This window comes from Varanus komodoensis, unplaced genomic scaffold (genome assembly GCF_004798865.1).
Source record: "Varanus komodoensis strain SLA01 unplaced genomic scaffold, ASM479886v1 scaffold3, whole genome shotgun sequence".
In the NCBI taxonomy this organism is placed as follows: domain Eukaryota; kingdom Metazoa; phylum Chordata; class Lepidosauria; order Squamata; family Varanidae; genus Varanus; species Varanus komodoensis.
The window spans coordinates 58,856,012-58,873,772 of NW_025335761.1; the positions used below are offsets into that span (position 1 = coordinate 58,856,012).

The 17,761-nt window shown below is 40.9% G+C and overlaps 1 protein-coding gene across 4 annotated transcripts in view; it reads left to right on the forward strand.

Annotated features, from left to right (window-relative positions):
- The window catches only part of PPP2R5E (protein phosphatase 2 regulatory subunit B'epsilon), a 77,057-nt gene that overhangs the window by 28,365 nt on the left and 30,931 nt on the right, over positions 1–17,761 (forward strand). For all 4 annotated transcript variants that reach the window (XM_044435595.1, XM_044435593.1, XM_044435594.1 and 1 more), the window contains exon 3: positions 9,627–9,823. In XM_044435595.1, coding sequence (XP_044291530.1) covers positions 9,627–9,823 — 197 coding nt within the window. The remainder of the gene's footprint in view (positions 1–9,626; positions 9,824–17,761) is intronic.

Here is a 17,761-nt window from a genome sequence, read left to right on the forward strand (position 1 = left end):
ACATGCTCCCCAGAGAGGTCCGCCTGGAGCCGTCGTTATTTGCTTTTTGGCGTCAGGCGAAAACCTTTTTATTTAAGCGGTATTTTAACTGTTAGTATTAACTGATTTTATCTGGCCAGGGCGGCTTATTTTATATTGTATTTTTTGGATTTTTAATGTTTATATTAATTTATTGTTGTAAGCCGCCCCGAGGCTTTGGCGAATGGGGCGGCATAAAAATGTTTTAATAAATAAATAAATAAATAAATAAATAAATAAATAAATAAATAAATAATGCCTGGTGTGGAGAAAGTGAAGAGGAAGATGTTCTTTTCCTTTTCCATAACACTTGAACCCCAGCTCATCCCATGAAGTGGATGGGTGGAAGGTTTCAGACAGATAAAAGGAAGGACTTCTTCACACAGTGTGCTGTTAAACTAGGGAATTTGCTGCCACAGGAAGTGGTGATGGCTGTCAATCTGGATTACTTTAAAACTGGATTGGACAGATTCATGAGGGAGGAGGCTGTTAGCGGCTACTAGCCTTGCTGGCTATGTGATGCCTCCTATATCAGATGTTACACCTGTATACCACCAGTTGCTGATGAGCGTAGGCAGGTGAAAATCTTGCACCCTTTGCTTGAGGGATCCTGTGGGCCACTGGTTTGCCACTGTTTGTATGGAGGGCTGGACAGGATGGACCTTTGGTCTGGTCCAGCATAACTTTCTTATGTTCTTATGACCTTATTTATATTCTGTATTTCCAGCTCATTAGCTGCTTAAACTGCCTGGAAAGCAAGCATTAAAAATAATAATGAGCACAACAATGAATAAACAGCTGAGCACATAAAATAATCTAGAAACCATGGAAAAGAATATGTCAGACATCAAAAATCCATTTTATAGATGTTTTATAAATACTAGTAGCAAATCATTTTCATGTGGTAGCATATTAGTAGTACATCCTGCTCTTGTTGTTGCTTGAACTTTTTGCCACTGATGTGTTTGGTGCCCTCACTGTTCATTGCTAAATGCTGTGGAGTCTATTACCTGTACTAACATGTATTGTAATAACACCAACATTCAGACCAAGATAAGCCTTGATGGTCTGCGGTGTGGAATACAGAATCTTTCATGTTACAAGAAACAGTGAAACCCATAAAAAGCTCAACTGTCATGTTTTAGCTAATCTAAGATAAACAAGTCTAGATTGCATTGGTATCCCGTCAGAAATGCCACATTTGAAGGATTTTAAAGATGGTTTCTGCTGGAGATGTAATGGCTCTCTAGTAACATCTGTTTAGGGTTTGGTCTTGAATTGTAGCATTCTGCCTTGAGAGAGAAAAGTGAGTTAATTTGATTCTGTCAATTCCTGTAAGTTTAAATCATGTCATTTTATGCTACATTTCTGCTGCTTTGACCCTCCAAAATTTTGAAGAAGAATGAATTACTAGAACTGAAACTGTAGCTCTGTAAGGAAGTGCCAACAATAAGTTAGAATACATGCCAGAATTCAGTAATAAAAGAAAAAAAATGGGAATAGTATACATGAAACCCTGGGTAAGCATGATCAGATGTGGGACTTATTTGAATAAAAAGCTAAGAGCGCAGGCGAGAGAGTCTGCATGTAGTCCTCAAACTTGGAGGATTGTGGGCATCCTACATGTGGCCTCTGTACTCCCCAAAACACTAAGAGGGCCAGTTTTGGTCATCTTTGTGCTCGGCTTTGGAGTGAGCTGAAAGAAATGCAAGTGCTCCCAGGGTTCCTGGTATGCTGAAGGAGCTTGCCTCCTATGCAGTGTCGTTCTTTCCACTCCCAAAACTGTGTTCCAAGGTTGTATGAGCTGATTGTTTCTGCAGCAGCTATGTGGGTGGGAAAGGATGCTCTGAGTTCAGAGTCTTAGCTCTGACCTCAGAGCAAGTGTCCAAGGTTGGAGCTGGCAGTCTGGAAAATCCTATGGCTATCTTGTGTTGCCCATAGCCTTGCTACAATTCTAACCTCAAAGGCTGGTTTAGCTTTTGGGTAGTATTTTTGCGCATTGAGTTAGCATATGCTTAGTGGATTTGGGGTGAAGGGATGGATATCACATGATACTGATACTTCTGCCAAAATCAGTAACATTTGGAAATAGACAACAAGTAACCTATTTGACGTTGAATTGATGAATGTTACTGGAAATCTCTGAGCAAAGTTTGGGAAAATGGATAAACAACAGATCATTGACTTTTACATTCTTTTGATACCTGTTTTGGGAGAAATAATTTTTAGTCTTATTTGAATCAGTATTTGAAGCCAGCCACAAGTAATTCCCATCACTTGAACAAATGCTGGATCTCAACACAGATAATATCAATTTGTTGGTATGCATTTGTATAGTTTTTATCAGTATTTTGGGCATTGTATTTATTTAAAGCAAAACCTTGGATCTGAAGTTTGAATACTTCAGGGTAACACAACCAGAGCAAGCTGAAATAATTTCTGACGTTCTGAACACTCAGGTTTCCAGAGTTGTCTCTTGTAGATTAGTAATGGAATAGGATTTAGAAGTTGCAAAAGAATAGTGGTAATTTTTCTATTGAAGTGTTTTTGTTGCAATTTGTTCTGCATATTAGCTCATAAGATTCTTTGAATTCTTTATTTTTAATAAGGGGGTGATAGAGTAACTTGTATATGTGGTGGTCATCTAACAGCCGAGTTGTCCTCCTAGCAGATCTTCTGCTTCTGTTCTATCTTAATTTTAAAAATTATTGGTCTTAATATTTTGAGCAATATGCTCCTCAGATTCTTTATAAGTTACTGACCTCCCCACTCCCAGCATGCCCTGTGTCCAACCCCACATTGTTCGGGTGCCATCTCTAGCTGCTTTGGCAGTGGGCAGGATGAAGTATGTGGTTGCGGGGGAAGGAAGGGATGGAAAGTTCCTTAAGTTATCCCAGGATGAAAGTTACTCCCCCGCCCTTTTTTATATTTGTTGTTTGACAGCTCAGAACTGTTACATTACAATTCTTAGACTCCCTCTGTGGCTGTTGAGATATTCTCTAGAATTCAGATGTTAATCATACATTCTCAGAGAATCTGCATTCTGTGCTAATATGAACTTCAGTAGCCTCAGTCTGCTGACACTCATCTCTGTGTCACCTCTTTTGACCCAGAGGCAGAGGTTGAAGGACTTACTAAGTGCCTGGCAGAAACTGAGATCCAGTTGAATGCCAAGTGACTTAAGCTTTGCTATTTTAGTTTACAGAGAAACTACTTCAGCATTGTGGGGATGTCTAAACTGATTTTGGTATGATTTGTATGAGAACGCATGGCAAAGGCTTGGTGAGATCTGTTATGTAGAAGGGCAAAGGTATTCGTTCCTGCAACATATTTGGCATCTTTGCCCATAAATGCTGCATATATGAAGGACACTGAGGAGCCCATCCTTTCCATTTCTCAGATCATGTCCGGCACTCAGGAGTCAAGATATATTCCCCTGAAGAGATCTCAGAAGTACCAGGGGCACAACTCTGTCACACCCAGGCTGAAGCTTAACAAATGTTCCTAAACACTTCAGGGACATGCTCTGGTCTTTGACCCTTTAAAAAGCCATTGAAACCAAAAATTGGGGACAGAATCTAAGAGGTTTTCCTTGACCTCAAGCCACTTCTTTTTTCTCTCTTGAATTGTCTTGTATATTTATGTGTAAGGAGCTCTGGCTGCTTAATGAGCAGGATATAAATGTTCATTAAGGCATCAGTTGGTGTATGACTGTCAGCAGTCGTGTGAATGTCATTTGTTAGAACAGGATATGCATGAAGGACAAGAGCATTATGCCATATTCTCTTTAATGTTGCTTTTTATTTTAAATGGGGGAGCTGCTGTTGTTGCTTTGTCCCAGGTGAAATTTGTCTTGCTCTTAGCATGGTCTAATCCAGGATTCCCCAGCCCTTTTAGATTGGTTGCCATATGGCGAATTTTGAGCAGGCATTCTCAAAAAACGAATGTGGTGACTGGGGGGGTATTAGCATAGCACCTCTTCCACTCCCTCTTAAAACAGTTAATATAGCAGATTTGGTTTTTTCATCATGTCACGTTCTCCTTACCTAGTCCTGCTCCTGTCTTCTTACTTTGCTTTCCATTAAGCCTGTGGAGCAGTCCCCACAACCGTGAAAGCTTGTTCACTGTGCTGTGACAATTTAGTTGATCCTAATAAAAGTTTGCCCTTTCTGTTACTTCAGGTATGCTTAGTGGAGTCCTTAGTCGGCTATAGAGGGGCATAAGAAGAATACAAAAGTGCACTTATCCTCAGATAAAACACACAAACATGCTGCCTTTCTGCTCTATTCCCATGCTGTCCAGAATACTTCCCTTTCCTGGCCTGTGAAATGATCTGGGGGGTGGATGGGCATGCGCTTACTCCATGGGACAAATTGGCAGAGTGCTAGCCCTGTACCATTCGGGAAGAACTGGTTGTGGAGGACATCCCACAGACACTGTTTCCTCCCTTTCCGGATTTATGAAGGTCACATGACCACCAGAACAGAACATGCTTCTTATGGCAGGTGGCAGCATGGAGAGTGGAGCACTCCTGAAACCAAATGTACCCACCACAAAAGAAAACAGATAAGCTTAAGCATTTCTTGTTCTGCCTCATAATAAAGCTATTTATTTATTGCATTTATATACTGTTTGATTAGCATAATGCTCTCAAAATATTTTACAAAATGTAATTAAGGGATACAAAATACTACAATTAAAACAATTTAAAACAGATTTGCCTGTAATAAAACTTCCGTGCAATAAATTTTTTGCAGACCAAAACAAGTACTACAGTACAGGAAATAAAAACAACTGTTGCACATGTATCAGACAATTTAAAAGCCAATATAAAACCAGAAAATCAACAGTTAAAATGGTGGGAAAATAAAAAAAAGTTTTAACTTGGCACTGAAACATATATAGTGCCTGTGCTAGATGTATTTCCTTGGACAGCTGATTCCACAAGCAGGGTGCCACAGCTGAAAAGGCCCTTCCCCTTTTAGCCACCCTCTTTACTTCAGGAGTGGCTCACGGAGAAGGACCTCATAGATGATATAAGGAGAAGACGCTCCTTTAGATGTCCAGGTCCTAAGCCATTTAGGGTGTTATACGTTAGCATATCATTTCACATGCTAGCAAAGTTATGCTCAAAATCCTATAAGCTACGCTCCAGCAGTATGTGGATCGAGAACTACCAGAAGTACAGGCAGGATTTCGAAGAGGAAGAGGAACTAGAGATCAAATTGCCAACATACGCTGGATCATGCAGAAAGCTAGAGAGTTCCAGAAAAACATCTCCTTCTGCTTCATTGACTATGCTAAAGCCTTTGATTGTGTGGATCACAACAAATTGTGGCAAGTTCTTAAAGAGATGGGAGTACCAGACCATCTTATTTGTCTCTTGAGAAACCTATATGTGGGTCAAGAAGCAACAGTGAGAACTGGACACAGAACCACTGATTGGTTCAAAATTGAGAAAGGAGTTCGGCAAGGCTGTATACTGTCGCCCTGCCTATTTAACTTATATGCAGAGCACATCATGAGAAAGGCGGGGCTAGATGAATCACCAGTTGGAGTTAAGATTGCTGGGAGAAATATCAGCAACCTCAGATATGCAGTTGATACCACTCTCATGGCAGAAAGTGAAGAGGAACTAAAGAGCCTCTTGATGCAGGTGAAGGAGGAGAGTGCAGAAGTTGGCTTGAAACTCAACATTATGAAAACTAAGATAATGGCATCCGGTCCTCTCACTTCCTGGCAAATAGATGGGGAAGAAATGGAGGTAGTGACAGATTTTCTTTTCCTGGGCTCCAAGATCACCGCAGATGGGGACTGCAGCCAAGAAATTAGAAGACGCTTGCTCCTGGGGAGGAAAGCTATGGCAAATCTAGACAGCATACTAAAAAGCAGAGACATCACCCTGCCAACAAAAGTGTGTATAGTCAAGGCTATGATTTTCCCAGTTGCAATGTATGGCTGTGAAAGCTGGACCATAAGGAAGGCTGAGCGCAAAAGGATTGAGGCCTTTGAATTGTGGTGCTGGAGGAGACTCCTGCGAGTCCCTTGGACCGCAAGGCGATCAAACCGGTCAGTCCTAGAGGAGATCAACCCTGACTGCTCTTTAGAAGGCCAGATACTGAAGGTGAAACTCAAATACTTTGGCCACCTAATGAGAAGGAAGGAATCCCTGGAGAAGAGCCTAATGCTGGGAACAATTGATGGCAAAAGAAGAAGGGGACGGCGGAGGATGAGGTGGCTAGATGGAATCACTGAGGCAGTTGGTGTGAGCTTGGGTGGACTCTGGGAGATGGTGGAGGACAGGAGGGCCTGGAGGAATGTTGTCCATGGGGTCGTGATGGGTCGGACACGACTTCGCGACTAACAACAACGTTAGCATAAGCACCTTAAACCAGGCCTGGACTTCAGTTTGTAACCAGTGCAGGCTAATACATTTTTATCTACTCATCCCCATCAGTAGACAAGTTGTCCTATTCTGCACCAACTGAAGTTTCCAGACTGTTTTTAAGGACAGCCCCATGTAGAGCGCATTTCAGTAATCTAACTGTGAGGTTACCAGCACATGGATTATCATTGCTAGTTATGCCTGTCCAGATAGGGATGCACTTTTTAAATCAACCCAAGTTGGTGGAAGGTGCCCATGTCACAGATGTCACCTGAAACTCCAGGGACAGTTCCAGGTCCAGGAACAACCCCAAGCTCTGCCCTCTGTTCTTTAGGGGAAGCGCAGCCTGTCCAGGTCAGGGAGGTTAGTGTCCCCCTGGATTAGGGTTCCTCCTACCAATACGAGCACCTCAATCTTGTCTGGATTATTGGATCTTGTCTGAAAGTACAGAGACTAAAAGATGGTAAGGAAGGAACATGGCCCCTCTGACAGAAGCTTGAACAAAAATCAGAACTGAGAAAGAAAAGATGCTATTCCCAAGTCTAAGTTGGGGAGCTAGTAGGGGCTTTCTTATGGAAGCCGGAGCCAAGACTGATATCTGAGTGGGTACAAGTCTGATCTGACCGGTTCTGTATTCCTCAGAAGTTGATCCTCTCCCCCCCCCCCCCGGCACCCGCTGCACTTGCTTACTGACCAAGAATGTACTGAAGTGACATTAGATGTAGAGAATGGTCTGTGATGATGGCTATCATCTTTTGCAGCTGAAGTCCGTCAGTCAATGGAAAACAGTTACATGACTCTATACTGTGTATGAGTAACTTCTGTTTCCTTTAGGAAGGAACATGGGAATTTTTGGAGCTAAGGAGAACAGTAGAGGCTAGTGTAAAGTTGTGTATCAGTTGATATAGTATTGGAAGTAGGGGTGTTGTCATTGCTAGCCATACATTATTGATTAGAAGATGGGCCTTACCACAAAATTTCTGCATATTTGAATTCCTCTGTAGGATCCTGGGTCCAAAAGTTTTTACTAGAGAGTGAAAATTGTAAACTAGAGGCCAAATGCTGATTTAATTTCATGCAAATGATGTATCATTGGGTAATGCAAAATATATAAAGAAAAGTAAGCTTTCTTTCAAGGGGGAGTTTCTTTAAAATGGCAAAATTTGTACAGACAGCCTATTTAAATTGAAGTACTGCTTTAAAACACGTTTTGTTTTGGTTTATGATGCTGTTTAAGTGTTAGGAATAAAGTTGCTGTTTCTAATTAAATTGCAGAGTAGGGAAAAAGGCATTTCCTTTTGCTCAGTGCCTGCTGTTCACACAGAGATCAGTGTTCCTTGCTGTGATTTGCGTATTATCATTAGCCCTCTGGGTATTTGAGATTAATCTACATTTTATGATTTTCCTTTGAAAATGTTTAGCAGGGTAACTAACTTGCCACTGTGAGTAAAACAGAAACTTCAGCTGGTTTGAGGAAATTTATCATATAGCTGCAGCTTTTATGCTTGCATTATGTTTCTGCTAAACAATGTATTCAGTACAAAAAAATGAACATGAAAGGTTTGTGTGTGCACATATGGTTGTAAAGAAACATTAGCATTGTCAAATGTGTATTGGACTTACATAATATGTAAATTTTGCATATAAAAACTTAACTGCTTTATTAATGGAAAGCATATTTTCCTTATATAGTACTGCACTTCTGAAAGGTTCATCTGTGCTGATGCTAGAATAGTGAAATCTCATTTTTCCCTCTCAATTCAAACTTTTTTTAACTTTGGAAAAAATATTTGAAATGCTTCCATATAAAAGCTAAAGTTGCTTCACTCCCTTTCACTCCTCATTCACATTTTCTGGGGTATTCTGTACCTGCAAATTTTGAACGATGTTACAGAAAGTTAAAGATTTCTGCAATTGAGAAATCTTACTAACAATGAGTTGTGAAAGCAAGTGATAACAATTAAAAATAATCTCAAAATGAATTGGACTGTGTTGCTTCAGTCTCATGCAAGGAAATTTCTATAGTTTGGGAAAATGTATTGAACATCAAGTTAGATATGCCTGAAAATAAAAGCAGCAATATCAGTTGAATATTCTTGTGTTTTGATCATTTTAAATGGGTGTCACATTCAGAATTCTTCAGTTCTGTTAAAACTGAATGAGATCTAAGGTTCTTGATTCCTCTGCAGGACTAAGATTCCCAGATTTCTGCTTTTTGAAGGCTTTGAGTCTGCAATCAGGCACTAACTCCTATAGTGCTGAAAGCTGTAGTATTAAATAAAAGATATTTAATGTAGGAATGCAGACTTCTTTAACTACTTTTACATCGTTAGAAAAACCAGAATGGTTAGCTAGCACAAAACAACAGCACCGATATGAGAAATATCTGACAATGTGTATGAAAATGGAATATCAGAAAGTCTTCACACATCTAAGACATGAACAGATGGATGCTATGATGAAATGGGGGAGATACAATGGCATTCCAGTAGATCAGTTTTGTGTCTGCAGAGATGCAACCCTTGAGAATTTGGCTCATTGAGTGACAGTTATATGGAGAAAAGTATTTAGAGCTTCTCTTGAAGAAAGTGAAATACAAGGGTATAAAATGGGGAGACGTAGAACCCTGTAAGCTATCTTGGGTTCCTTGCAAAAGGAAGAAAGTTTGGGTATAAATGTCATGTAATGAAGACAAAATTAAATAATGAAAAGAAAGAAAGTTATTTAGTGCAATGATCCAAGCCATATATGATACAGAGGGTTGTGGTATTCACTGTTAAAGCCACTAGATGTAAAGTTCTTGGATACTATTGGACTGAAGTGCTATAAAGTTTTAGAGATATGAATGTAAGGTGACTGTCTTGATACTAAAGGTTCTGTATGCCATACTAGTTGCCTGTCTAGCATATTTTAATTTGATTTGAGTAAAGGATTGATAAGAATTTTAAAGTGTTGCTAGTTTATTATTTTAACCTTATGTGTATTTTTAATAAAATTGCATAATAGTATTTGCAGTGATCTTTGGATTGAACAATAAATGCATTGATTACTTACCTGAAATTATAAATGTTATTATTAATTGATGACCAGGGTGTAATACACTATTCCAGATGCCAGCTTCCCAAAACCACGACCATTGATTTGGTTGCCCTTTTAAGCACTGGTTGGTTCATACAAGGAAAAGTTTAGACTCATACAGACTTTCCGTCTTTTACTCTTGCAGACGTTCCATCTTCAGAGCAACCTGAGTTGTTTCTAAAGAAACTTCAGCAGTGCTGTGTCATTTTTGACTTCATGGACACGCTTTCAGACCTTAAAATGAAAGAATACAAGCGCTCAACTCTTAATGAACTTGTGGATTATATTACAATAAGCAGAGGCTGTTTGACTGAGCAGACTTACCCTGAAGTAGTTAGAATGGTGAGTTTTCTTCTTTATCATGAACAAGTTATAGATCCCATTGTTTCCCCAATGTAACTGTGGAGTAAGCACCTTGAATGAGAATGTTGGGTCTGTCAACACTGAAGGTCAGTCTTTCAAATGCAAAACAGAGAAGATACTTTTCACTTAAAATGTCTTTAAACTTAGATTATGTAAATTGTATTCACAGTGTAAAAACTGAAGACGTGGGAAAATTTGATCTGTATTTTCTTTTTCCTCCCCCCCTTCCCATTTTTCTGGAACTTCAGATCTCTAGAAATGCAGACAAGTTTAAAGGGGGGAGCATGGAAAAATTGGAGAAAGCTTTGCATTCCTTATTTATTTATGGGGCTTTTGAACATTGAACACCTTTGCTGTGGTTTTAAAACAGTATGCTAGCTTTCACGTGCAAGTTTAAGAACCTGCTTTAGATGTGGAGTTGGCTTTAAATCAAGAGTTTTAAGCATTCTTGAGGTTGTGATACCAATTGCATTGATTTTATGAGTGCTCAGAGGCGCTTTGCAAGTTGGCCCTCAATGGGAAAGAAATTGTCTTGGTTGCAGTAGCGAACAACTTTCTAAGTGAACCCATTTCTTAGCCTACTTTTAAGTTACTGGTTCTTTAATTCTGGGTTGTGATGTGTGAATATGGCTGAGTTAACCATGGTTTATTAACCATGAACAGTCTAGAAAGAAAACCCATTGTTCATATATTAAATCACTATTATTACATGTAATTTGTTATGCATGCACTATTTATTATATTACAACCAAGTTTTATTCCTTCTGAAGTTGAAGATCTTTTGATATAGGTATTAACCATCTTTTTGTTGGCTAGTATGCAACAAGTATTTTACATTAGCACAACATAGTTTATGTTAGTGCTTGCCCTGTTGGATATTGATCATTGAAATGACTGGGCAGTATCTAACATTTTGCGTCTGCGCTTGCACAGAAAATTGTGGTCAGATGGGCAGTGTAAACTTTTATGCAATACTTGTGTGCAAAATATACATAAGTACATATGTAGGCTGTGCTTATGCTAGATTTTTCTGGCTGGGGTTCACACGTCATGGCAATCAACCCTGTTCTGTGACCACTGCATGCATTATTTGCCCAAACTTACTGTTCAAACAACTGTGTGGTTCCCTTTGCTGTGTAATTTCTGTGCTTGATCCTCTGAGTCATTCCATGCATCCCAGCAGCAAAAGCGAAATCGTCTTCTCTGTGCTGTTGTTCTCTATGGACCTCATCAGTCTCATCCTGATCGGTCCACTGCAGGTATGAGAGTGGTTTTCTCTCTTCCCCCTCCCAAGTGTACCAACCCCGCAAGAATTTTTATTAAAATAAAACAATTTCCCCATGATTCCCCCCTTCTCCCTCTGTGCATTTACCTGCTTTCTCCCTATTTCCAAAAATAAACAGGGAGATGGACACATTGCTTGGCCGTTAGGAATAAAATGAGTGATAATGAGTGCATTGCTAGGTAGCTGAGAGCAGTATAGAACAGATGGCTGAGCAGCCACTTCAATGGCCGCGCTTTCCATGGGACTCTATGGTGTTCCTGTACCAACAATGGTAATATAGAGATTCTGGGTCCACACAACTGGAGAAGCCACAGTGAAGCATGGTAACTATAGAACAGATCATTGATCCTCTATGTGGTTTCAGGAAAGCCATGGCTGAATGCAGACAGCATGGCCAACCAACAGGGATAAGAAAGCATCATGGTTTTCTGTGATGTGCAAACCCAGCCACTATGTATTTGAAGTGGTGGTTAGTGCTTGAAGTGGTCCAGGATACATACCTGTTACTGGTTCATTGACAGGAGTTCCAGGATTCATAACTGTCAGTGATTTTCATATGGTAAATCAAGCCAGATTTTTAAAATGTGCATTAGAATAATAGGGTGGAAACAGTGGAACTATTGGGAGTTTCTGGAAATGGGCAAAATATATGATGAAATAAGTTCTAATGTTTACGTGAAATATTAGCTACACATTAATATTTTAATTACTTAGAGCAGTTATACAGGCTGCCCAAAGACACTGTTCTCTTGGCAGTACTGAAGGAAAAAACATATAAATAAGCCTGTATCACTTCTCAGTACTGTCTTATTTGCCCATATCATATTTATGGAAAATATAAAATGTTTGATATGCATTATTAGGTACAAATGAAGCTGCCTCCTGCTACTGGGCCTATTTGCATGATCATGGAGGGGAAAATAAAAGCCACAGTGGCTTATTTGCCCCACCTCATACATAATATAAGGATACATTTTCACAATTACCTTTGCTAACCCAATACCTTTGCTGTATTGTGCAAACCAGGTGAGGGATGCTTTGTTGTTTTGTTAAACAAGCTACTCTGGAAACCTAAAACAAGCCACTGTTGCTGGAGTCTGATAACATGGCAAGGCTGGTGAAGGTTATCCTGCAAATGCCCATGGCAGTCAACCAGCCCTTCCTACTCCTTAGCTGTATAACCCTTAGTCCTTTATGGTTTTTGTGCATCACACATAAGAGCTCTGTGCCTGTGTGGAGCCTTAAGTTTGAGTCACTTTCTTAGCTGAGAACCTTTTGCAGGAACCTTTCTGCTCTGCTTGCTTATCACCAAGCAGGTTCCTGCCTATTTCCTTAGTTTTTCTTCAGCCACCGTTGTGGTTGTCTCATTGGGAATATTGTCCTTTCTTGACTGAGAAAGTACTGAGTTTAGCTGAAATATTTTCCCTACAATTTGCTTTGATCTCCTCTTCACCTTTGCCTTCCCCTGCTCATCACTTTTAATTTTTGTTGGCAACCATTGGTGGTTTTTTTCTGGCCATGAAGACACCTTTTTTGCAAGTGTGTCTGCTGTGGCAGCAAGCTCCTACCAACAGATGGTCGCTCACTTTGTCTACTCTGGCTGGGCAAGGGTCTTTTCAAGAGCCCATCCGCATTGCCAGACCTTCACCAAGCAAGTCAGTAGAAATAGATTGGCTGGTTTAAAGCCTGTACTTTGGAAGAGGAAACTGGAAGCAGTAGTGTTCCCTTGTCTAGCTATGGAATCTCAGCAAACAATTTCCTCAAGACCAGTCTACCCTACAGCTACAGCGAAAGAGGTCAGACCACCACCTCCTCAGTCACCAACAGCACTGGCTCCTGTCATGGGACAAGGGGATCTTACAAACTAGGGCTAATGTCTGGCTGTTTTGCTAGCACAGAAGTTATCAAAAAGAGGCATGTTCGACAACCTCTTTAGAATAAACAAGGAAGAGAAAGAATTAAAAGGAATTCTGCCTCTCCTCAGATATGCCTGAGAGATCCTCAAGAGTGGTCCTCACATCAGCCTCTGTCACATCTTGATTCTCCTGTGCATTGTATGCTTCCTTGCTTGGTCCTGGAGGCAACTCCAAGTGAATCATCATCTGAGGCGGAGGTCAGGGATCTGTCTCCCTCTTTTGTCAGTAGGTCTAGAGAACATCCTTCTAGCCTTATACTAGCCATTCACAACCATTCAAGCTGACCAGATTGGTACCATTAGCAATGGTTCAGATGTGACTCTGGATACTGAGACTGGTGATGATTTCCTTCTTCTGAGAGGGAACTATTTTTGGACTGATTGATCTTTCCCTGCCACACATTATGGAGGTGATAGTGCAGAAATTCAAGACCTGCCATTCTGTCATCAATAACATCAACCTTTATCATGCTGGGGCATTGATTGATATGAGGAAACTCACCCCCCCCCCGGGAAGTGGAAAGGGCTCCATTGAGAGCCACTGCGCCTCCTTACCTGCACAACTTGGTACCCATCAGTACTGAGATCCATATGGAGACTGGATGACTCCCCCCATTTGGCAGGTAACATCTACCAATTGGACGCAGCAGCCTGTTGTTCCATGGTTCTGTCAGTGCCTTCATCAGGTGACATTGTGGGAACTATAGAGGCTCTGACTCTCAAAGGATACGAACCACTTCACTGACCAGATGCTGTGTATGGTCCAGTCTCTGGCTTGGGCACTCAACCTCTTAGAAGGCTGGTGAGGAGCCATTGCCACAATGTGATGCTTCAGGGCCGTTGGCCATGGTTGAGGCTCAATCCCGTATCACTGTTCTTCTGTTTCTGGCAATAGAGAAAGCTCTCCATGCATTTGGAAATAAAGCGTGTCATCATACCCAGGTGATCACAGACAATGCCACAGTGGCCTGGTACATCAGCAGTCAGGGTGGCACATGATCGCCTCCTACATCTAACCTCCATCTGGGACTGGGCCAATTGGTGACTTATAGCACTCTCAGGCAAGCATGTTGCTGGTACCAACAATCACCTTGTGAACACCCGCAGTTGCATCTATCAGTTGTCCCACAAACGGGAGCTGGACAGCATGCTCGGAGCATTTGTTTTCTGCTGATGGGGCACACCCCTCATAGTCCTTTTTGCAACTCCAAGCAATATGGCTTACTGACTATATTGTACTCAGACCAGCATCATAGTGAATTTCTTGAGGGATGCCTTCCTCCTTTGATGAACTGGCTGCCTGTTCTATCCTTTCCCACCATTTCTGCTATTATTGAGAGTCCTTGTGAAAGTACTGGAGGGCAAAATGAACTGCATAGTGGCGGTTTTGTGGCAGCCCTGACTGCCTCAGTTTGCTGTTCTCCTACAAAGTTACTAAGGAGAGTTTCCTCCTTTTTCCCTCCCACTGATCCTGTTAACATAGGACCAGGGTCAGATCTGTCATCTGCATTTACAGGTACTCAGACTGATGGCATGGAAAATCTGTTCTGTGGGAAGAATGTGATTCTGGATGCAGCTTGGAAACCAGCCACAAGGGCATTGTATGTGAAAAATGGGAAAACCTTTCTTCCTTCACTCTGTCTGAAGGGGTCCATTCATTTGCATATCCTGTTTTGCATGTTCTGCATTTTTGTTGCTGCTTCGAAACGGCTTCTTCTGTCAAAGAGGTTATTTAGCCATCATCTCAGCTTATCATCTCCCAACTGACAGTTTCTCAGTTTTCTCACATCCAGCAGTCAAGCAGCCTCGCCAAGGTGCTCATAATGTAGGTCTTCCCTGTGAGATAACCCACTCCCTGTTGGAGCCTCTCAGTTGTATTGAAAGCACTCACAGGGAAACTAGTCAAACCCACAGCTACAGTGCACCACTGAAGTTGGCACAGGTGTCTTGCACATCCTTTGGTAAAACTACCTGGACACTGAAGTGGGAGTGACAGGTGGGAGGTCTAAATGTACTGACTATCTCTCAGTTCTGAGGCTGGAATTGTCAGTCTCAGTGAACTGAGGGAATGGGTGGGAAGCTGCTGGCAATCTATGAGGGGGCATAAATTCCTACCAAAAGTTCTAAGCTGTGGAAATTTCCCAGTTTGAAGCTTCACACAGGAAGAGTCCACATGTGTGAATTCACAGATGACCACTCAGAGTACTTTAGTTACAGGTAAGCAATCTGTCTTTGTACGTGTTCAGCTAATCATTGGAAATAACTGACTTGATGAAGGCAAAATTGATTGTAGGATTCAGAAGCCTATTTTGCCTATTAGCTTTATCTTGAGGACTGTGCTGTAAATGATCTTTTTGTCAGTGGAGATAAAAATGGTGTCACTGACTCAGTTTGATGTTTTAATTCTATTCTACACTTAAATCTTGCTATTCTTAAAATGAACCGGTCAGACTGCTTTGCCATCTCAGTCAACCACTGCATACCATTGTCTTTATTTAGTCTTCCCTTCAGGACTCATCTGTCCTCTGCTGCTGAAGAACTTTTACCTTTCTAGCTGAGCAGCCTTTGCCTTTCATTATGACACCAGTGCCAGATTTACCCTTAGAAAATGCACCGTCCTTCCCTTTTAGCACTCAGTTTTTTAAAGTTGTCAGATGACTCTGTGTTGGTGGCAGGGGTAGCTGGATGCTTCTTCCCATAACGTCTGTGTATATTCCGTGCTTGCCCCTTGAGTTCCCAAAATGTGCACTTTAAATTAAGCACATTACTTGCTGTAGTTTATTAGGGCTGCACTTTTCCATCTCCTTCCGAGATTTAGGGAGGCAGAGGCATTCCTGTTTTGCAAGGAATGCATTTATTCAGAGACAGTGAGAGCTGGAGGCAGGACAGGAAGATAGTATAGTAATTAGAAAAAAATAGAAAGGTTGTTTTAAGTCAGTAGTGCCTATGGCCCAACTGATGGGGGGGGGGGTCCTTCCCAAAGCAGACATTGTCCATATTTTTCCCAGCCTTTATCTGCAACCATAAGGATTAGAAATTTGGTTTAATTGTCCAGTAGTGATACTGAATTCTGTGTTCCGTTCTATTTACATAATGATCTGTGTGCATTCTTTGTTTTAAGTAATCATAGTGCATTTAACTATTGTGTCTCCAGAATCACATTTGCTCAGCTTGGATGTCTGGCCCCGTGTAATTTTGTGGAATAGTATTGGGTGTTTTGCATGTATGAAATTGTTGTTTAATTACCTACCAGCTCCAGTCTAAAGCATCTCAGCAGGGAAATCCAGGGGATCTACTTCCAGTCAAGGTAGACTGTCACCTGGTAGAAGGACACTGGATCTTGCTCAGCATAAATCATATTGTAATAAAACATGTGCTCTTTTACTAAGAAGTATTAAGTTTAAACCAACCTTTGCTCTGTTGGGCATAATGGTGCTGGGGTTTGCGTACCTCCACTTCTGTTGGGAGTGTAATGGTGCTGACCTGTGCTGCTGGTGTGCCATCTTGAATCTGCTTACAGTGCCACCAATGTGATATTCTGTGGTGCTGTATTCATTGCATATTTTTTCCTGCCCTAGTGGCACAAAGAGTTATTGTTCTTAGCCTGTTTATACTGTCCATGTGATGTGTCACTGAGATAGAAAAATACTCTTGATTATTTTTGTGGTTTACATCATAAACTGTGTAATGAAACCCCAGACTATTTCCATGGAGGGAGAGGAATCGGGGCAGAGCTGTCAGTCGCGCGTGTGTGTGTGTGTGTGTGTTTAATAAGGAAACTCAATGGAGAGGAGTTTGGGTCACAAGGTAACTAGCCATGGCAGCTCTTTCCCCTGACCTGTATTTATGATTGGTCCATTCCATACTCATCAGCCTATTAGCAGGGGGTGGGGTGGGGGGTGAATCTTTTTATGACAAGCTATTGGCAAAGGACATGCTTGGTTTGGCAATCTGACTTTGGGATTATAGTAAATCTTGGCTGAGGGTTGAAATTAGCACCTGGAATAGGTTCAGCCTTTTGAAGCCAATTGGGATGGTGTCCTGGGGCAGGGAGCCCAACTAATTTAGACCTATGGATACTTTCAGGAATTTGAGAAACTGCTATGGATTTATTGTTAATTTAGATGTTAATATTACTGATATATCTTGAGGAATATATATTTGTATTTCAATTGTATTTATGTTTTGTTTAAAAATAAAAAGGGGGAAAAGAAACTGCTATGGATGCCTCAGCAAAATGTCTAATCAGTGGATTGCTACTTTGATGACTGTGTGTTGCATTTATGATATTAGGGTACATATTATTCAGCAAAAATACTTGTTTTGTTTCTCTTGAAGACCAGAATGTCTCTTTAATAAGGGATTGTTTAATTTAGCTCATTGCAGGTGGTACAGTACAATGAATGCTACTTTTAAAAATACATTTTGGCATATATTTTGAGAAAGAAGTTACTACATTCAGCTCATAATGGACTTGATGCTGCAGCTTCTTCTCTTTCAGTTTGCAGCCTAATACAGATTAATACAGTTGTGCTTTTAAGAACAGCTGCAGATACATGAAAGTGTCTTTCAAAGGAAAGGTAGGTTTTACCTGCAGCAGAAGCCATCAAAGACCGTTCTTTATTAATAGAGATTTGGTTTGTTTTGCAACACATTGGGATCTTCTTGGGGGGAAAATAGGCTGATAAATATGTTTGTAGGAGTGAAATAATAGAAG